The sequence below is a fragment of the Trifolium pratense genome, linkage group LG7, assembly GCF_020283565.1.
Source record: "Trifolium pratense cultivar HEN17-A07 linkage group LG7, ARS_RC_1.1, whole genome shotgun sequence".
NCBI lineage: Eukaryota > Viridiplantae > Streptophyta > Magnoliopsida > Fabales > Fabaceae > Trifolium > Trifolium pratense.
This window is the reverse complement of record NC_060065.1, coordinates 24,113,719-24,135,863: the sequence shown is the minus strand read 5'-3', so window position 1 is coordinate 24,135,863 and position 22,145 is coordinate 24,113,719. Positions and strand designations below refer to the sequence as shown.

The 22,145-nt window shown below is 33.0% G+C and overlaps 2 protein-coding genes across 2 annotated transcripts; both read right to left on the bottom strand.

The window, feature by feature from the left end:
* Window positions 1–120: 120 nt before the first annotated feature.
* On the bottom strand, window positions 121–3,788 carry LOC123897692 (putative NAC domain-containing protein 94). Its single transcript, XM_045948427.1, has 3 exons — window positions 3,251–3,788; window positions 2,563–2,867; window positions 121–1,122 (listed from the first exon to the last, which is right to left on the bottom strand). The coding sequence occupies exons 1-3, from the start codon at window positions 3,429–3,431 to the stop codon at window positions 427–429; spliced, it is 1,182 nt and encodes a 393-aa protein (XP_045804383.1). The 5' UTR covers window positions 3,432–3,788; the 3' UTR covers window positions 121–426.
* A 3,846-nt stretch (window positions 3,789–7,634) lies between these two features.
* LOC123898156 lies at window positions 7,635–21,844 on the bottom strand. The gene is made up of 10 exons (XM_045949048.1): window positions 21,464–21,844; window positions 20,468–20,559; window positions 20,034–20,141; window positions 19,373–19,455; window positions 19,062–19,195; window positions 18,373–18,422; window positions 18,005–18,097; window positions 8,783–8,874; window positions 8,282–8,388; window positions 7,635–7,933 (listed from the first exon to the last, which is right to left on the bottom strand). Exons 1-10 carry the CDS (start codon window positions 21,692–21,694, stop codon window positions 7,898–7,900), a joined length of 1,026 nt encoding a protein of 341 aa, XP_045805004.1. The 5' UTR covers window positions 21,695–21,844; the 3' UTR covers window positions 7,635–7,897.
* Between the last annotated feature and the right edge of the window lie 301 nt (window positions 21,845–22,145).

Below are 22,145 nucleotides of genomic sequence, written 5' to 3'. Positions count from 1 at the left end.
TCACATGTACAAGTTGAATTAGAGGTCCTCAAAGCATCTGCTTTGTTATTAGGGTCGTTAATTTGATGTATCTCTTTTCATTTTGTTTTGAAATTTAACATCACTTCCAAAATCATATTCTACAAACTTTTGAATTCAAATATCATTCCAAGTTAACATGAAGTTCAAAATCTCAAGGAAATAAAAAAAAATCTACAAGCATATAAATAAATATTACATAAATCTAATTAAGTTGATAAAAAGTTAGACTTACTACTCTAGTTCTAGTTCCTATAAAAAGTCACTCCTAAGAGACAACTCAGCTGGTAAACTAAAGAGCTTTAAAGAAACTCAACTCAAGTGCTAAAAACTAACATAACTACTAATTAACTAACAAATAACCTAGCTCGAAATAGATGAACTCTAAATAAATAACTAACATAACTACTAAGTATAACACTTGGTAGTAGAATAACTAGAGGGTTCATCAGAAGTACAAGAGGAAGTATCCCAAACAAAACTTGATTTCCATGCATCACCAATATTGAAAGGCATAGTAAATGGAAATCCAATGGATCTTACTGTCTCCAATTCTTGTTCATCAACATGTGGCACATTCACATTAGGAATAATATTAGCCATAAATGGATACTCATTATTGTAGTGATCTTGTAAACCATTAGTGTAGTTTGAGGTTGTTCCTTCAGATGACATACCCAATAGCAAAGAAGAAATATCCATTGAAGTTTTGTTACAAGATGTTTCCAGAGGAGAAGAGAATAATGAGCCGGTGCTAAGGTTAAGATCTTGATCATTTGAAAATGGTAATCGGTATAAGGGTTTGTAAATCAATGGATCAATAATTGGTTTATCATTATAAGATGTAACATCTAAAGGACAAAGTGTTGTACTACTAGAAGTGGTTAATTGTTGTGTTGTGTTATTAGTAGTAGAACAAAATTGGTTTATCATAGGTTTTTTTGTCAAGATCATGTTAGATGAATAAAATTGGTTTTGGTTTCCATCATTGGTTAAAACATTGGAGGTGGATGTTTCAAGTAAAGGTGGGACCCATGAGTGAGAGAGAGCTCTTTGAGCTGTTGCATTTGTTTTCTTGAATATCCTGCAGATTGCCCAAGATTCCTACAAAAACATGTTAGATTAGTCGGTCAAAGACTTTAAAATGAAGTTATATAGAATATATAATGGAATTTTTTTTTACAAGTGGAACTATAAAATATTATAAGATTTGAACTTTTCGCAGTCCCAAAGTATACTCGGTCATCCTCTGAAATTACCAAATTAACCCTCTCGCTTTTTAGGATGCGAGCACTTTTTTGCACTCTAAGTAGCGAGTGTCAAATTTTTAGCTCAAATCCACCCATAGAATGAAAAAAATTATGAAAAAATGAGTTTGCATTCTAGAAAGCGAACTCAGCTGCAGTTTGCTATCTAGAAAGCGAACTCAGCTGCAGTTCGCATTCTAGAAAGCAAACTGACTGCAGTTTGCTATTTAGAAAGCGAAGTCAGCTGCAGTTTGCATTCTAGAAAGCGAACTCAGTTGCAGTTCGCATTCTAGAAAGCGAACTCTTTCCCCCCATTTTTGCTATTTACACACTCGCTTTCTAAGTAGCAAGAGAGGTAAAATGGGGTTTTAAGAGTGTGATCATGACTGCTGGGGAGCGCCAGAAGTAACTTTCATATTATAATGTATTACTTGGGCCCAATAGTAACAAGTCATTTTGTTCCGGCCCACTTGACCAAATTAGATATTTTTAGGATGTTTTCTCTCTATGCCTCCTATATATCTTTTATACCCCTAAATATTCTAATTTTGCCCTTGCTAAAAACTTCAGTTCGCAGAAATCGAAGTTTTTTCTAATTCAAATTCACGAAAAATTCGGTTAACAGAAAAAAAAATCGGTTCGTAGCAACCGAAGTTCTTATTGAAGGGCAAAAAAGTAAATTCCAGGGGAGGAAAGAACCATGGGGCCTAAAGAAAAAACATCTATTTTTAGACTAGAGTGGATTATCATAATTGTGGTCCAATAACAAAAAAAAAAATATAGACTAACCCGATTCCTTTTTTTTTTTATTTTTTAATTTGGCCAACTAGTTTAGGTGAGACAGACCGATTCAACAACTCTACTATAGATTTGGATTTAACACAGAAGTTACTACATGATACAGTAACCATAAAAGAAAAATAGCTAAAATCTGATTCCTTTAATTGCCGTCCGATCAAAACTTTGCGGCCAAGATCCTTTAATTACTGCGTGAAGCAGTTACAGTGGATCCAAGTCCCTCTACTAGTACTTTTTTTTTTACAAAACTACCGGTACTCTTTTATGATATTAGTAAGACGTTTAGGGATTACCGAATTCCCCATCATATATTAGCTATACACATTGACTAAATGCGTTTAACCTTCTCGATTATCTATCAACTATAAGTTGGAATTATTCTTTTTTTTTTTTTTTGTTATGAGTTAAACATATAACTATTAGCCATTCTAACAAGATCTATCAATTGATACCAACAAAAATGTTCCAAGTAAATATAGATTTGACAAATTTTACTTACATTAGCAGGAATGGTCTTGTCTACATATTTCTTTGGAGATGATGATGAGTCAATGAGAGAAGGTAGTCTAAACTCATGCATCATCCAATCAGTTTTGACTCCTTTAGCAGCTCTACCTTTGTAGAAAACTAAGGATTTCTTCAAACCAATACACCTAGAACCCTCTGATGAATAAATAGGTCTATCTGTTCCTGTAGCTTTCCAAAACCCAGCTTTTGTTACCCTATTAGGTCTTGTACTGTTCCTGTACTTTCTGTCTCTTGGACAGTAAAAATACCACTCTTTCTCCCCTGTACTTGCCAACTCTACAAACATATATAGAATATATAAGAAGCATACTTGAACAGGATCTGTTCTATAGGATCTTTAAACAAAAAATGTATCGACCTAAGACTTTGTTTGGATAAATAGTTTATTAAACACTTATAAGTAGGAGCACATGGTTCAAATCTATAAACATTTAAAGCACAAAAAAGGTATAGCTAAGACCCTAGCTATGGAAACATCATAAGTTGTTTTTGTAAAATCTAACAAATAGTATTACACGTGATTTATGTAAGTAAATAAGTTGAAATAAATCAATCCAAACAAGCACTAAATATATGTAACTAACAGTCTAAGACTAGGTATAGGGTATAATAATATATGTTGTTAATATATATGAACCAAGAACTAATTTGAGTCTTACTTGGAAGATCCCAAGGATCAAATTTATAAATATCAAGCTGCTTGATGAGCTCAATAGCAAGAGGACGTTGTTGAATCTTTCTCTTTAGGTAAAATCCAACAAGTTCTTCATCTGTTGGATGAAACCTAAACCCCGGAAGCATAATCTCGTCAAGTTTCTCACAACCATTTCTCTCTTCCATTTCTTCTTAGAGAGTGGTAGCTAGAATATGTTTTCCAAAAAATTCAAAGAGAACAAAGTTTAAAGGTTTTAATGACAAACCCTAAAAGAAGTGCATATGAGAGTTGTTGATGAAAAGAAATGAAAGAGAAAGTTGGTGAGAGTGAAGTTCAGTCAATGTTTGAAGTGATTATATGCTTCCTTAGAAGGGATCTGAATCCGAAGGTTTAGCCGTCTTTAAAGGATTGTGTGTTTTGCGAGGATCACGTAGGTTTGGTTTTGCTCATATATAGCAAGAAATTTAAGGGCAAGGCTCTTAAAAAGAGAACATCTACCAAAGAAATAATGAAAGTCTTTAAATGAAGAGATAAATGGAGAGTTATTTCTCTAACCTCAAAGACTTCTTATATACCAATTGTCAGTTGATCTAGTGGTGATTGACGCTGAACTTGGTCGGGAGAACTACGGTTTGATCCCAGCAACTATGATCAGAATGAGACTGAAACCACTTAATACACGAACTGACCCCCGAATCAGATTAAGCGGTCCGGTGAGACAGATACTAGTGATGAAAATAAAAAACAAAAAAGACTTCTTATCTTTTGCTCTATCAACAAAAGACTTCCCTTAGAACTAATCAATCAATTATATATTTATTATTTTTCTTAATTTATATTTCTATATATTATAAATCTTAAATATAGTGAGTTATTTGTTGATATTGATAGGTTAAGCGTCTTCCCTTAAAACCTCACAGTTGTGTGAGAGTTTGGATAGTATTTACCATCACTTTTTATTTTTACGGAAGGAACATTAAATTAAATGGTTGATTAAAGACCAAATTTTTTAGTATATATATAGATCAATTTATTAGTGGGTAAATATTATATATGCCTTGTGTTTTTTTTGAAGGAATTATATATGCCTTGTGTTATCTCTAGGAAATACGGAATTTAAATTCTTCCCAATAAGACTAAAAAATCAATCCATTATTTCAGTGACTTGCTAAATAACACAAAAAAAGGTAGAATCTCAATACACCAAAGAAGGAGCTTCTAGGGATTAAGATCTTATAATTAACTACCCTTTCAACATATTAATCTCATGAAAGTTTTGGCTTAAATCCACTACAAGCCAAAGACAAAACAAAGTTCCAAGAAAATATATAATATATTTATTCATTGTGTTTGAAACTCAGAAATATATAAATCATTTGGAAACGTGGACCAGCTGAACCGAATTTCAAAATGTAGCTCAAATACATAATTTCAGCTTATTATTAAAGGAAAATGCTAAACAGTGCCCCGGGCACTGTTTAAGGAACCAAATATAGTAATATCATATTGAAGTTTGTGCAGTCAACGCCTCGAAAGTCTAAAAAGTATTATTTTCAATTTTAAAATTTCCTTTTTTGATTTCCTTAACCAGTGCCCCGGGGGCACCGGTTAGCATTACCCATTATTAAATTATTGATTCTGTTCTCAGAATCCGAAAATCCCGTTTCTATTCCATTCCCCAGAGCTTCTATTCCACTGGTTGTGTCAGATTGAAAATGTTTAATAATAAGGATTACGTTAATGTCAATTTTTAGATAACAACAAACGGACGTGTGATCAAAGTCTAATACGGTTAAGAGAACCGCCTAATTGGAATTCACTGTATTTTATTACTATAAGTGTCTGATTATATATAAATATATATATATTCCCTATTTTAATGATAATAAATTAATCCAAATAGTAAAAGTCTTAGTTTTCTTAAGCATATGATCAGGAGTTTGATTCATGTCTCATGTGTATGAAGAAAAATTCGGTTGGAGTGGAAAAATGCACCTTGCGTGCCTATAGGTTTACAACATAGATTAGTTTTCGTTAACAACGGTGGAAAATTTTTACCAATATTATGGTAACAAAAGAAAAAAATAATATTAGCGTATAAAACATTATTCGATATATGTTAATGAGTATTTTCTACTCCATCTTTTTTTTTAAGTGTAATTTTTTATATTTTATAAAATATTCATAGAGATAAGTTAATTTTTGGGTCAAGTAACCTGGTGGCTAGAAAATTCACCTTAAAGGTCAATAAGTGAAGTGTCCCGTGTTCGAATCCGGGCTCCTGCACATATAGTACAATGTCCCTACCATCTGAGTCAAGCTCAAGGAAAAAATATTTGTTTTTATATATAAATTAAAATTTATAGTGAAAAGTAGATTATAGAAATACTACACATGCAATTACCACACTTGTTCATTGCCACCGATATATCTAATGTCAGATATTAACTTCAAATTAATGCAACATGGTACACTTCTGTCTATAGAGTATTGACTATTTCCTTGAACTTTCTTCTGTCTAAAGACTACTAAATTCTTCCACTTTTTTAATTACTTCTGTTTCTTTTTAAATGTTACTTTTTTCAACCACTAATATTTGCACATTACATGTTAATATTTATTTATATATATTAATAAAAAATTATGATAAAAGTTGATTATTTGAATAGTGTACAGTGCAGGGACGGATCCAGAAGTTTATCACACCGGGGGCTGAAAAATAGTAAAATAACAATAAAAATGAATGTAGATTTTCTATTACACCTGTCCATGTAATTTTTTTTTTAATGTTATCGTGTTATATTTACGAAGTTCTTGTTTAATGGTGACTGATGACTAATCGCCTCCGAGAAATATGTGGGGCACAAAAAATATGTTCTTCCCCTCAATCGAATTTTGTTCATACGCAAGAGCCAAATATGAAACTTTTGACCACTTACTTAAGAGACTCAAAACTCTTACCACTCGAAACGACTAATTTTTTATTTATTAAAAGGCTATATTTTTAATAATTCAACACTTATAATTGTCCGACAATATAAATATTTTTACACCGTAAATACATATCAATTAAATTCTTATTTATATAATGTAAATGATAAATAATATATATATATTTACAAATTATAATATACTAATGGTATATGATGTAATATTGCTTAAAAAAAATGGTATATGATATAATATGATATATTATGTTATGTATATGTGTGTATGTAGATGAAGGGGAGGGGGGGCCTTGGCCACTGCTTGCCCCCCTCCAGATCCGTCCCTGGTACAGTGGTCAACAACGACACTTAAAAAAAATGGATAGAATATAATACTTTTTTTTTTTTTTTTGAAACTGCAATAAATTTATTGAAAAAACTCCACCTAAACACAAGTAGTGTTTGGTGAGAAAAAGTCAGAATAGGATAGAATATAATACTAGTATTTTTTTTTTTGTGAATGAATACAATACAATACTAGTATTATGGAAAATATTAACCAGTGTAGTATATATATATTTTTTGACAGAATGTCCTAAGTATATATTAAGAATGTAAAAATACAAATGACTAATATTAAGATGTGCTTTAAGCGTGCATGTTAAGAAAACAAGTGTAAAAAATATTTTTTGGTGTTAACTTTTTTAAAAACTTTTCAAACATTAAATTTCTTGTATTGTTAAATGTAGAATTATATTAAGATACATTAATATGTGCGCTTAAGACACATGTTTACATGAACCATTATTTAATGGTAAAAAATGTTATGTTTCTACGCAAAACACGTAATATTGATTTATTGTTGATTCTGATAGTTAGCCTTGTTCCTGAGTACTGATCTAATATTTGATCACCTGTGTCTTCTTAAAGAGCATGATATTCCTAATATTGTTGATAGAGATATTTTTTACTCATACTTCACGTGAATTTGGTGATGTGAAGTTGACGCATGAAAGTATGCTAAAGTGTGTTGGTCTTGGAGATGTTAATTTAGAGATGTCTAATGGCGTCAAATTAACTCTCAAAGATGTGAAGCATGTTCAAGACATTTCGTTGAATTTACTTTCTGTGGCAAAACTGTGATAAAGGTTTTAACACTCGTTCTCATAGGACACTTGGAAGCTTTCCGAGGGTTATATGATGGGAGTGGATTCTCTCCCGTGAGGTTTTCACTGGATACCCTCAAGTGTCAATCTCAACCATCAATATTTATCTCTCTTTTTAACATTTTTCTTTTTCCATTATTTTGGAAGGCTGTGATATCACTGGATGGTCCATTGACTGCAGATAATCCATTCCCGTTATATGATAGTTGCTCGAGGTATGAAGTGGTCTACCGTCTACCCTTTATGTTTCACAAGCAAAAATAATTAAAAATGTGCATGTTGTTGAACCAACATGTAGTAATAAATATTTTCTCATATCAAAATATTCTTAGCTCTGTGTCATATCAGAGCCCGCAAAAAAGTCTAATTGATTGTATATATTTACTACCATACCATGATCAATAATCATTATCTACTTCATCGTTTCAAAAAGCAATCTGTCTAACATTTTACAACAAGTAAGAGGAGCATGGTAGATATACAAACAAAATGGATCTGTATCCTGCATGATACATGCTCCACATCTTTACAAAGGAGAGAAAAACTTTCCTGTCTGCATTAATGCAATAATTCTTTGATATCATATCCTTGCACCTGTATATACACGCAAGGGAAGCATTCTTAGTGTTTCGAAAAATGTCTAATTTCAAATACTTACTGGATTGTGTTGCAACTGAAGCAGGATCTGAAACCCTACTGCCGGAGAAAGCACAAACTCATATACAGTCGGTAAGTTGGAACTGTAGGGTGAAATCGGATGACTCGTGATTTCAAGTTTAGCTCTTATCTTTAATTTAATTTACTGAGTTAAAAAAATGAGTTGTTTGATCTTCATCCAATGGTTCTGACGTAATGATTGCATGAATGTGTGCTTTCTCTGACTAATGATTCTGAATCCCAACAAACCACTAGCAAGTACATGAATAATGTTATACAATATACCTGGAGAACAGTGAGAAGTAATATAACTCCTGAATTCCAGATCGCATGGATAGTGATGGGAGTAAGAAGGTTGCGGGTTTGAGCATATGAAATTCCTAGAGCACTCCCTAGAAAAATGTCACAAATTTATGTTAGTTTATATATACACAGTAAATGGATGAACAATTTCCAGCTTTCAAGACATCTTAGGGTGTGTTTGGGAGGGGATATTGGAGGGGAGAGATTGTTTTTCTTTTAATGTATTCTTTACATTTTTTTTTTAAATCTCAAATATTTGTACATTCACCATCTACCTGAAAATTATATATGAAACTTCTTTACTGACATTTCTTAAGATTATGTTTTTTCCCTTTCAAGTTCTTAAAACTTGGGATGGGTCTACCTCAGTCCTTAAAAAAAACCGTTTGTAACGTGAAAGATGTCTCCTATTTATAAACCCATTTTAAGACCATATCTCATTCAATATGAAATTCTCTAACACTACATTTATTTACACAATACCTAGAACAAACAACTGGGGGAATTCACCAGGAGTGAGATGAGCAAGGGCAAAGACAGCAGCACTAATGATGATAGCAACTGGTGTAGGAACCCTGCAATGAGATTACTAATACATCAGAAAATTTGTATCCCTTTCAGAAGATTAACAACTGAAGTAAGGAATCCCTTTCAGAAGAAAATTTTCAGTACTCTTGTAGTCAGGGCCGGTCCTAACTATTTGGAGGCCCGGCTTAAATTATAAAAATGGACCCTTAATTATAAAAATGAAGAAAACAAAAACAAAACTCATTTAAAAACTTCAATAATACAAATTTGTCAACAAAAAAAACTTCAATAATACAAAAAATAATCATCATTATAACTAATATAAAAAATTATAATAAATTTGTTAGCTGTTCATGGGTATCATCGTATAGAAGAACAAATTTTGTATTCTATTTCTATAATTTCTAAAAGTAGCATCACTGTTTATGTGTATGGACTTTTTCCACTTTTTGCTTGGACCATTTTTTTATTGAACAGATAGTGTAATGGTTTGGGCCTTTCCATTTATTTTGCACACAATAGAATAATACTGGACTGGGTCAAACAATATAATAAAAATTTGAGGCCTCCAAAGATAAGAGGCCCAGCTCTGCAGCACTGGGCCTTGGCTGGCCCTGCTTGTAGTACGCACTCTTTTGATAATCAGTGTAATAATATGACAATATTTTCCTATTATTCTCTAAAAAAGTTAAAATGTGGAAAATAATCATTCATAACAGGTATCAAAGTTTTAGAAACGAATTTTACTCCTCCTGGGGTACAACCTATTCCTAACTATGAATCATCTGTATTTAGCCCCAGATTCGCAGTTATTCAGTCACAACATGTCCGGCGCTGTCATGCCCCAAATTTTGACTGTCCTTTTAATGTTATGATGCAATTCTTTTTCAAGTGTGTGTGAGCTCCTTTGGTAATGAGAAGACTTTATATGCGCATATGAACTCAAGGTCATGAGTTCAAGTCCTGTTGAGGTCCATTTTATTCGTTTTTTAGCTGGCTGTTGCGCGTGAATCAATCCGAGAACGGAAGGTGTCAATTCTGCTCATCATGAGCAACCAAGTACAGGATACAAATCAAAGGGATCCAGTTCATGTGTGAGAGAAAATGAAAGAAATCACAGCCAAAGGGAAGTTCTTCATTCATTCATAAATTTGATTCAACTCACACAAATCCATTCCTAAAATAATCATTCGGAATCAATGCTAAGCCTAATCCCTCAGCCTATAAATAACAAGCAATTTTTTACAATAAGGACGAAAAAAATTCACACACAGAAAAAACTAGGAGAGAATCACACATAAAAAACCCAAAAAATTCAGAATCCGAAAAAGAAAAAAAAAAAAAAAAAAAACGCAGAAGCAGAACTCAAAAAATCAAATCAACCCTCTTTTAACCAAAATCCTATAATTACCATTTACCGCCTCCATTCCTCTCTGCTTCCAAAGAAGCAGCTTGTGACAATCCAGACAGGAAGGCCGTCAGGTGAAAGAAGCAGAAACCAGGGAGCAAGTACAAAAGTAAAGGAAATAAAGGAACTTACGTTGAGGGATTTCACTGCCCTCCAGGTAAACTCTACAGATCCTGACCTCCTTTACATTCTTGTTTCTAGGCATTTTACAAGTTAGGGATAAATGAAAATATTGATTTGGATGTTTAGATTTTATTTCTGTGTTGTTCTGTATCTGCATAGATGTTTAGGATGATTATTGCTTGATTTTGGGTCGAATTAGTAATGAAAAATGGTGTAAACCGAACAAACAAGGTCTTTTGGGTTAAAGTTTTTTTTTTTTGGCCAGAATCTCCTTTTCCTTTAAACAAAAACCAAAAAAAATAAAATCAAACTTTAACCCAAAAGACCTTGTTTGTTCGGTTTCATTGATCCCTAACTTGTAAAATGCCTAGAAACAAGAATGTAAAGGAGGTCAAGATCTTTAGAGTTTACCTGGAGGGCAGTGAAATCCACTCAATATAAGTTCTTCCCCACTTTTTTCTGTGTGTGATTTTTTTTTTGTGTCTTTATTGTAAAGTATTGCTTGTTATTTATAGGCAGAGGGATTAGGCGTAGCATTGATTCCAAATGATTATTTTAGGAATGAATTTGTGTGAGTTGAATGAAATTTATGAATGAATGAAGAACTTCCCTTTTGGCTGTGAATTCTTTCATTTTCTCTCACACATGAACTCGATCCCTTTGATCTGTATCCTCTACTTGATTGCTCTTGATGAGCAGAATTGACACCTTCCGTTCTTGGATTGATTCACGCGCAATAGCCAGCTTTTGTTTTTTTCCTTTTTTTATTTTTTCCTTTTCATCCACGTCCAGCCCCCTTCCCTTTTTTACTTTATATTTTTTATGATTTAATTACAAAAAAATATAATAACAACTTTTTGCGAGTGAAAAAGGAAAAATTGGGTAGACACCCGACGCTTCCCTGAATGTTTGGGAACGAGGTAAACATTCCACTTTCGGTCGAATATTCGTCCTCCACTTAAAATCAATCTCAACCAATCAAATCTCATTCTCTTTTTTCGCGCCCATGTGCGCTCACTTCTTTTTTATCAAAAGGGTATCATCGCCTAAGTGTGAGTTCGTCTTTTCGCCAAAGCGCGGCCAAATAAATTTTCGCAAATAAAATCAACCAACACACAAGCATTTTCTACCTCCAAAGAACTGCGTGTAACTTTGATATCTCCATTGCACTCGGGGATACGTAGGAGCAAGAGACCACTCTTGTCAAGCACACTAATAAAAAACCATTTTTTTCCTTTTATTTAAAACCAAACATTTCATTTTTAATCCACATCCACATTTAATAATGGAAGCAAACATAAAACTAACACCTAATTAAGCGCTAAACTAATTAACGGTTCCCGTTGGATACAACGGATGTGAGGGGTGCTAATACCTTCCCCTCGCATAACCGACTCCCGAACTCGGAACTTGGTTGCGATGACCTTGTTCTCGTTCTTGAAGGGGTTTATCAACATTCCCCTTTTCAAAAATAAAACTTCGGTGGCGACTTTACTGTCTAGCGAGCGATTTCCGTCCGCGCATTTTTTCAGCCGCTTCAGCTGGCGACTTCACTGGGAAGGTAATAATACTCAGCCGCTTATGCTGAAGGTCGATCCCTAAGGATGAAGCGATCTCATCCAGCCGCCTATGCTGGAGGTAGATGCTAAGGATAAAGTGATTTTATCCAGCCGTTTATGCCGGAAGTCAATTCACTGGGAGACTGTGATCAATTTAGCTAGGTATGGACTATTACAAAAACTTTCTTGGTGTCATTTATATGTATCGATGTCATGAAGCTTCATGGATCACTTCTTATAATTCACATGATTAAGCCCGTGTTCCAGTTTCATCTCTCACTGTAACGGTAAACATTTTAATTTTAATCCTCATTGTTGAAAATTTGAATCAATATTATTATTATAGTTTAATAGAATTTATTTTCTTAGGATTCCTATTGTTACAAGTTTTAACTATAGGAATTATGAGTAGTATATGTTACAAATTTAAGGTAGTTTAATTCTGATTTATGTTTATGTTTTTTATGTTATGTTTTTCATGTATTTAAAGGATGATAGTATCAATAAAATTGTGTGAGTTGCATTCCTCCATTCCTCTAAAAAAATTCAACAGTGGTATCTAGAGCTTTTTTCTTGAGGGACCTAGTGAGGTTGAGAGTTCCATCAAACACCAAAAAAAAAAAAAAACAAAACAAAAAAGAGATCAAAATGCAATCAGAAAACTTAGCCATAAAATTGCCAGTTTTTTAGGGTGAAAATTATCACTTATGGGCAACCAGAATGGAGGCTTATCTTGATGCTAATGATCTTTGGGTGGCTGTTGAGGATGAGTATGAGATTGATCCATTACCGGACAATCCAACGGTTGCACAAATTAAAAATCATAAGACGAAAAAGCAGCAAAAATCGAAGGCAAAGTCTTATCTTTTTTCGGCTGTTTCCGAAGCAATCTTTACAAGAATTATGACTCTGAAGTCAGCCAAAGCAATTTGGGATTTTCTCAAGCAGGAGTATGAAGGAAATGAGAAGATCAAAGGGATGCAAGTGCTGAATTTGATTAGAGAATTTGAGATGCAGCGGGTGAAGGAGTCAGAAACAATCAAGGAGTATTCTGACAAACTTCTAAGCATCGTCAACAATAAGATTGCTTGGAACTGAATTTTCTGTTACAAGGATAGTCCAAAAAATCCTTCTAACTGTTCCTGAGAGATTTGAGTCCACCATTTCTTCTCTGGAAAACTCCAAAGATTTGTCAACCATTACTTTGTCAGAATTGGTGTATGCTTTGCAAGCCCAAGAACAAAGGCAACTTATGAGGGAGGAAGGCACGATTGAAGGTGCTTTACAAGCAAAGTTGAAGCTCAATCAAGGCCAGAAAGGAGAGAAGAAAAAGGCCCAGTGGAACAACTTCCAGAAAGGAGAAAGTTCCAATAAATTGAGTAGTAAAGCTGAAGATGAGAAGACAAATAATCCTCCATGTCAGCATTGTGGAAAAACAAATCATCCACATTTCAGATGCTGGAGTAGACCTAATTTCCGCTGCAACAAATGCAATCAGCCGGGTCATATTGCAAAATTTTTCAAAAATGAACTACAACCTAGAGTTGAGGCTCAAGTGGCTGATCAAAATGAGGACGAGGACTACTTATTCGCAGCAACATGTTTGTCCATCGACAAAAATAATAAAAATTGGTTGGTTGATAGTGGATGCACACATCACATGGCCCATGATGAAGAGTTGTTCAAGGAGTTAGACAAAACAATTGCTTCAAAAGTTACCATTGGCAATGGAGAGAGTGTTGATGTCAAAGGCAAGGGAGTTGTTGCTCTTGAAACTCTCTCAGGTACTAAATATATTTCTGATGTTTTATTTGTGCCTGAGTTGAATCAAAATTTGTTGAGTGTTGGACAAATGCTGGAAAAACACTACACTTTGCATTTTAAGGACATGAAATGTACCATATTTGACCTTGTTGGTGGTGAACTAATAAATGAGAAATAGAAGTTTTCCGATAGAGTGGAAGGAAACAACAATCCATGCATCTCCAAGTGTAGTAGAAGCCTCAAATAAAGAGAAGATCGGAGTAGAAAATCTCCAATGCCAAAGTTCTAAAACTGCAGAAGAAAAATTTGATAATAATGCTAATTTTTCCGTTAAAAAGTGTGAACCTCTTGCTGAAATTTTTGAAATGTGCAATGTTGCTATGGTCAATCCTTTGGGTGATGCAAATGTGGCAAGCATGGATGGTTGGAGAGTTGTCATGCAGGAGGAGAAAAATATGAAAGAGAAAAATGAATCTTGGCAATTTGAAGTTAAGTGGGTTTGTAGAACTAAACTTGATCATAATGGTTCTAAGAACAATTTTCAGGAAAAATTGGTTGATAAAGGCTTTCAGAAACATGAAGTTCATTTTTCTAATGTTTTTGCTCATGTGGCGAGTCATGAAAGGGCATGTCTAGAAGCTGAGAAAAACTACAAAGTTCATTAGAGAAATTGAGAAGTCCAAAGAAAGAGAAATTTGAAGTCAATAACTATTGATTCAAGGAGGAGTGTTGAAAATTTGAATCAATATTATTATTATTATTATTATAGTTTAATAGAATTTATTGAGTTTCTTAGGATTCCTATTGTTACAAGTTTTAACTATAGGAATTATGAGTATTAGTGGGTATGTTACAAATTTAAGGTAGTTTAATTCTGATTTATGTTTATGTTTTTTATGTTATGTTTTTCATGTATTTAAAGGATGATAGTATCAATAAAATTGTGTGAGTTGCATTCCTCCATTCCTCTAAAAAAAACCAACACTCATCCTGTTCATAACTATTACAGTTATCAGCAATTGTCTCCTCCTTTTATGTCTGTTTTAGCCATATACTCTATCATTATTTCGAAGACAGTTTACTAAGTATTATCCCATCTTGGATGGTATCACTATCATGTCGATGGGCAATTATTGATGAGATCACTACTTCCTTCTGAAAAATCTACAATTGATTGTCGATGGGCTTTTACTATTAATATGAACCCTAATACAAAGGTGAGTGTGAGTCTTTTGAAGACCCTCTTGATAGCAAAAGGTACACTCAAATTAGTGGTTTAGATAACTATAATTTTGTCTTTTTCCCTATTATTGTCTATGACTGCTATAATGTTAGGATACAGAATAATGGCTAATAAGAGTAGTTAAAGCAGTTAAGAGTTGTTATAGGAGTTAGTTAGATAGTTAATTGGGGTTGTTATAGGGCTATTTGTATAAGTAGGAGAACACAATATTGTAACCATCTTTATCTTTATCTTTATATATATAAAAGTTATAAAGTCTCCATGTAACCCTGATTTAACCTTAATCATAACCCTAATAATTCATATTAAAATGCTAAAAAATTACTTAGTAAGATTCAAACCGTTGACCTTTTAGTTACACTTGTTATTACATTTACCACTAAACCATATCAATTATTTTGATATATTTTGTAACCAACACATAATCAATATGAGTTAAGTGTCCAATTGCAAACACAAAACTCCACTTTATTTGTTACTTCTCTCACTTTTTTTTTTCTTTTTATCCACAAACTCCCACGTTTTTTTTTTCTTCACATTACTCACTACTTTACTACTAATCAAGCAATATTTTTTTGAAACAACTAATTAAGCAATTTAACTCGTGCGATGCACGGTTTTTTTTAGTGATGGATTACTCACACCACAATTTCAACATTGCATTCAGAAAACTTCTCAAGTCTTATATTGAACAATTTTTTATTCAATATGCAATGGTTGAGTTTTTTTTATATATAATATATAATTTGTGTACTTGGTGGTCTTTTCTTTGTATGTTTGGTAATGAGCTTTTTGTAAGATGTTTTAGTTTTATGTTTTATTTCATTTAGCGGTTTATTTGTAATTTTGAGTTCTATCTTCTTTTTGATAAATTTGTGGTTTCCGATGTATTTGTTGGTTTCAACTTGGATGTTTTGTTTGAAAAAACAAAATTTTTGCATTGGAGAGTGTTTTTTTATTGCACTTGTTTTTCCTTCATAATGCAGAACTTTAGGAGCGTTTTAGCTAAGTGTAGGGAGTGGACAACTGCTATTGGTGCAAAAAAGGGAGGGAGTTGCTACAATTACGGAGTACATTATTTCTAAGTGTCTTAACATGTCTGACTTCAAATGAGAGTAATTTTTTTCTTTCAATTTCATTAACTTATGACTTGATAGATGGAGGGCCACTTCAACAATTTTGGAATGGACAATGAGCTTATGAAGAAGGTTAAGATGAAAAAAGAAGAATTTTCAGGGATAAATTGGAAGAAGATAATAAGTTGTGAATCAAATGAACCGATGTGTAGTAAATTTTTTGAAGATTATTACTTCTCTTATGATACTTCGAGAAATTAAATTTGTTTAATATTCGGTCAAAAAGGAGATTATTCCTTTTGAAGAACAATTAACATATTTAACCTTTTGTTTGAATTCATAGGTAGCCTATTCAATTTTATTTCTTTTTCATGCGTTTTCATGTTGTCTTGGAAAAACACAAGTTGTGTTTGCTTTGTATTTATTTCAATTTCATCTCTTTTCTATTCATCATCTCATTGTTATTAATACTACTCTTTGAAAAGTATAATGTGGATTTAAGCTTTTGATTTTTCTCCATATCATGTTTGTCTGTTAACTTCTCTCTTAATTGTTTGTATACTCATAATTGGTTTCCCTTTTGCTATTATTTGTTCACAACAATATATGGGATATATTATGTAAGTTTATATATGTATTATTCAATCAAATAAAAAATGTGTTGCTACAACAAAATCCATAATATTCACCTGTGTAATACCCGTGCATCGCACGGGTGAAATATTTAGTTGTAAATAGAATAGCAACTCTATTATGAAGGGGAAACCCTAGGAGAGATTTCTCTCCTATTCTTTCCTATTTCTTAATAAAAGTGTTTTTTGTTAGGAATCCATAATTTTCAATTGGATTCCTGACATAAAAATTGGATTCCTGACATATAATAAATTGGTTAGGATGAGAGAGTCAGATCTTGGCTGTAGGTCGCAAAATCCTTGTATGGTTTAAAACAATCACTTTGAGTTTGGTTAGGGTGGTTAAGCATGGCAAGGGGGATAATTTTATTTTATTTTTTGATAATGATAATTTTGTCGGGGAAGTATCTAGATCTTTTTTATAACGTCATAGGTACCAAGTATCCACTGCCATTTAACAGTGATTAATCTTTGTCGGGGACCTGTCGGACACACAAAGGTCGGTTCTCCCTCTCATTCGAGATTTTTCCATATACAAGAGACAAAGATCAAACATAAGCTCATTTGCTTAAGGTACCCGACTGTCTTCCCACTCAGACTGACCATGGAAACACAAGAAATTCATGACTGATTCAGTAATAATAATATTGATTAATAAACCAAGAACAGAGCCTAGCTCTTACAATCACTAATACAAGAGCCAAGGCTCCTTAGAGAATGAAATTCTCAAACATAATTAACCAAATAACTAACTGAATAAAATATAGCCTCACCCCTCCCTCTAAAACACGCTAACCTGCAGTCAACTTCTATCTTAACTAACTTTCCCTGTATTTTTCTTCTAACAAACCACATCATTGGCCTTTGTTAGGACCCAATATGAGGTGCTTAAGTAATTATAGGTGTCTAAGTAATAGATATTATATTAGTAATATATAATAAGGAGAATGTTAACTTGTGCCCTTAAGGGCACATGTTAAGAAGATAAATGTGGAAAAAATTTATTGAACTTGTGATGTATTCAAGTATCTAAACATTAAATTCTTTGTATCATTAAATGCTATATTTCTATTTTTAGGTAGCTTAACATGTGCCCTTAGGGCACAAGTTAACATGACCCATATAATAAACTAAATCCCATCCCTAGCCCAATATATGGCTACATTAATAAGTCCCATATTATTTTCAATAATCTACCCATTTAATATCTAATTCAAAAATTAAAGAAAAAAGTGATACTTGTAAGACAAGCGGCTATTCTTTAACCAACAAATATGAAAAAGAAAAAGATAAAGATAAAGTTAAAAGGAAAAAAATAAAAAAATGATTAAGAAATTACAGGGAACTAAAAAGTCATTAAGACAATCAATACCACTTAGTCAGGGAAGTCATGAAAAAGCCTCGGAATACCGTCTCCTCAAGAAGTGGAGCAAAAACACCAGTGATACCCACCAAACAAGCAGTGCTACAATGAAAATAAACACAGTCAATCACTTACTTGAGAAACTGGGATATGGAATCTAGATGGAAATTTTAAAATTCTTTTTTCTTCATCGATAAAAGAATTAATATTTTAAATACAGTCCACAGCTATATAGTCCCTATTTTTACTTTTAAATGCTCTGGTGGTCAGTCACGTGAGCAACCTTTTTATTGCAACTATCTACAATTTCTTTAGTCAATGGATAGCTGCAAACAAAGCCACAATTTACAATAAGGAACCTAGATACCTTAAAATACCTGACACTTGAAGATCCAATTAACGGAAGCAAGCGAACAAGAGCATCAGTCTGAAAAGCAGTTTATAGAAGCTAGTAAAAGGTCTCTACAAAGTTAAAACTCATAAAATTTAACCCTGCTTGCATAGGTAATTTTAAATAGAAAATAAGTAATAACCCTTGTTAAAACCGACTAGTTCACATAAAGTATAATTACGATAATTGATTCATACTCGTCACATGTTAAAGCTACTTTGCATTGATGATTCATAACATGATGGGAGGTTTATAACATGGTACTACATTTTGAAGTTCTTATATTTTGGGCCTAACTCAACCTATAAAATGGGCTTCAAATACAAAGTTGCCCAAGCCTTAAAAGCACTAAAAAGGGCATATATTTTGACGGTGCTGGAGGCTAAATTGAAGGCAGCCAAAAATTGTCACAATTAAGGTGGCTAGGGGTGGACCACAATTATGCAAAAATTCCAACACACCTCTTAGATTTGAGGCTAAACTCAACCTAACAGAATTGGCTTATAAAATGAGTAATTATTTTAAGCAGGCCATATCATAATTTTATTACTTTGTATATCGGTGTCGAGAATGTTGTCAAAAAGTTGTTGTTAGAATATCATTACTCTTTCAACATATAGCAAATAAGAATTAAATATACATCTGCCTGTGAATGAGCTAAGATAAATTATTAACCTCTCTTTGTGGGGTTTCTCCGTTAAAGAAGGACACAGCATACCCTGTCAATCCAATGGCAAGTAGGGCACCAACAAGTCCAACTCCAGCCCATAAAAGCCATCCCTTTTGAAGACTAAAAGGTTCCCTCAAATCTGCAACAAAGTTTTTACCGTTGAATGGAAATAAACATGAGCACATAGCATATTCTAATTCTTCTAGATATAAGACAGTTGCAAACCAAACACTAAACAGCACAAGCTGCAAAGTGAACTTCATTATATTATTATTAATATAAAACATTAATACTTGAAATGTTAAAACATAATTACCATATTTGAAGAAGTCTTCAGGGAGTGGCTGGTAAGAGTTGAAAACACTATATATGATTCCAAGTACAGCAGCAGTTGCCATGCTGCCAAATAATAATAGTGGAAGAATATAAGAATGTAACCCTGAACTTATATGATGCAACTTTTTAACACCAAAATGAAAATTGAAAATAATTAGCTATAGATAGTGGAAATGTGTTTTATACTTTTACTGTTTCTAGAAAGATCTAGTTGATTCCATACATAGGGCAACTAGTTAAAAAGACAGGCCTAAAATTAAAAGCATAGGAAACATTAAGACATTTAAGTTTTGAGAATGAAAATAATCAGTAGATAAGGTAGTAAACAAGATCCTAAAATCTTAATGAATCTCACTCATTGCCATGAGAATCATGTGATGCAGCTATAGTTAAAGCGAAAGTTTGGATAAACTTCTATTTAATAGATTCTCGTATCAACTAGTTTTTGTACTTTGATGCAAAGCATGTCTCCAAAAGCTAGAAGCTGAGCTTCAAAACCCAAACGAGTCCAAAATGTGAACTTCACATATTCCTAACAAGTCAATGACCAAATGAAGAGAAATCATAAAAGTGTGAGTTGTTTCACAGTTTTCCAACCAACTTCAAGAATTACAATAGTGGAATCGAAAGAATTGGCATACCCCTGATCTAAAAAGAGTAACTCCGCCTTTTCATCTAAACTTAGCACCTCAGGCCGAATACCTAGATATGGTAGAGCTGTTGCCTCAACCAAACCTGTCAACACAAAACTGCCTGGGAATAAATTAATGGCTCAAACTTAGGAACATAGAAAGTAATTATAACACGCAAAAACTCTGAATAACAAAAAAAAAAATGAAAGTATAAGTAATGAATTTTTAAATGACATTTTCCTAAGTACAGTATTATGAATTGGCGGATCGTGAAAAATAGCAGTTTGTTCAAAGTTTGCTATGCTATAATGCTATATCGCTGCTATTTGACAACAATTTGTACTAAATAGGCACTATTTGATATCACTCTCCCCAAGTATATTTGCATTATTACATAATACATGAAACAATTTATGAATTCATAACAGCTATTTAAAACACACCCTAATCCACAAGCAAAAAAGGTTAATGAAACTGTTTGCCATCCCCAAGGCACCTCCCATCGCCTGAGAATAGGCCATTCCAATCCAGAGTCCTGAAATTAGAACAATGCAATTCATATAATCTATAGTCATATATTCTCACAAACAAAACTAAACAGCAAAAAAGGACCTCTAACTATAGGTGTCAATGCAGAACACTTCAATTCATTCATTAAAATGGAATCATATTATCATTGTTTGTTTGGATGTATAATGGAAAATGAAATGAAATGAAATGGAGCAAAACAGAACAATTAAAAAAGTAAAGTTGTTGCTTGGATTTCTTTTATGATGGAATGGACAAAAGCGCTAGTTTTATCACACTCATCCAAAATTAAAAGGGAACAAAAATGTGGGGTATTAAATTAAATGAGATGGAATTCATGCCCATTGCTTTAAATTTTTGTCCACAACCGCAATATAACGGTTTTAAAGGTCTCTCCAAGGGTATCACAACCGCAATTTTGGCAGCAGCGACCTCATTTACCGGTATTTTATCAGGATGATATAAAGGTTTGCAGTTTGCACTGCAAACGCAACTGCAATACTCCAACCCATTTGATACAATCTAAACAATGTATGAAGCACAGACTCAAACACGGACACCGGACACGACATTAACACTGCCACGTCGACACAGATAATAATTTGGGAAAATAACATAGTTCAATGTAATTATATGTCTGGTGTCATGTCGGTGTAGGTGACTCGCCTAATCCGATGAGTATCCATGCTTCATACTGTATGGTTCCATTCTATCCCTTTCCACCAATCCAAACGTACAATACAATATCAACAATCAAAAAATAAAAAAATAAAAAAATAAAAAATCCATCAACAAGTTTCATATAAAGTTATAGGCATTTTTCATTTTATTAAACAATAATGCAAATTGAATGGCATGAATAAGAATTGATAACAAGAAAGAACAAAGCAGATTTTGAAAAAAGAAAGCACCTTGTCCTGTAGTTTGGTGTCAGATTTGTCATCTCTAGAGTTGAAAAAGCAAAGAGAAGGAAGAACCCTTTTAGAATTGAAACGGTAATGGTGGTGATGAAGAAATCCATAGGTTTGTTTTGAGGAAGAAAGTTTGTGGGAATCGAAGAGGAGGGTGCGAGGTAGTAATAATGAGGATGGTGAATAATAAAGAGAAGAAGCAACTACCATTGAGTTTGAAATTGAAATCATTATGAATAGTGGGGAGTTTGGAAATTTGATTATCAAAGAATAATGTTTTTAATGGAATGATATGGTAGTACTTGTTGTTCCCAGTACATCACCAAGAGACTGTTGGGGATAAGGCTGGTAACTGGACCTTCATTTCGATTCGGTTCAATTATAATTTTGTAAAGTAATTCAGTCATTTTCTTTTATCCATAGAAGACTAATTACATTCAGTTGTGGTTATCTCGAACCCAAAACATATAACATAAATCTACCGTCTTACATTCCGTCGTGTTTATATTTATGAGTTTCTTGCTTTATATCTATATTCTATACTTTACATATAATTTTAAAAACATTAAATATATTTTCCTATAGTTGATTTAATACCAAGATTCATTCTCGCTCCTCCACCAAGCTTTCAAAAGTAAATTTTTAGTTATTAGACTACTTTAAAAAAAAAAACAATTCTCAC

Excerpts from the sequence above, each read along its gene's own strand:
- LOC123897692 (XM_045948427.1), bottom strand. The coding sequence starts at position 3,431 with ATGGAAGAGAGAAATGGTTGTGAGAAACTTGACGAGATTATGCTTCCG. Across the intron at positions 2,868-3,250 it reads TGATCCTTGGGATCTTCCAA|AGTTGGCAAGTACAGGGGAG; the intron begins GTAAGACTCAAA and ends ATATGTTTGTAG. Across the intron at positions 1,123-2,562 it reads ACAAGACCATTCCTGCTAAT|GAATCTTGGGCAATCTGCAG; the intron begins GTAAGTAAAATT and ends ATGTTTTTGTAG.
- LOC123898156 (XM_045949048.1), bottom strand. The coding sequence starts at position 21,694 with ATGATTTCAATTTCAAACTCAATGGTAGTTGCTTCTTCTCTTTATTAT. Across the intron at positions 19,456-20,033 it reads TTACTCTTTTTAGATCAGGG|CATGGCAACTGCTGCTGTAC; the intron begins GTATGCCAATTC and ends ATTATTTGGCAG. Across the intron at positions 18,098-18,372 it reads ATTGGATCTTCAAGTGTCAG|CACTGCTTGTTTGGTGGGTA; the intron begins GTATTTTAAGGT and ends TTTTCATTGTAG.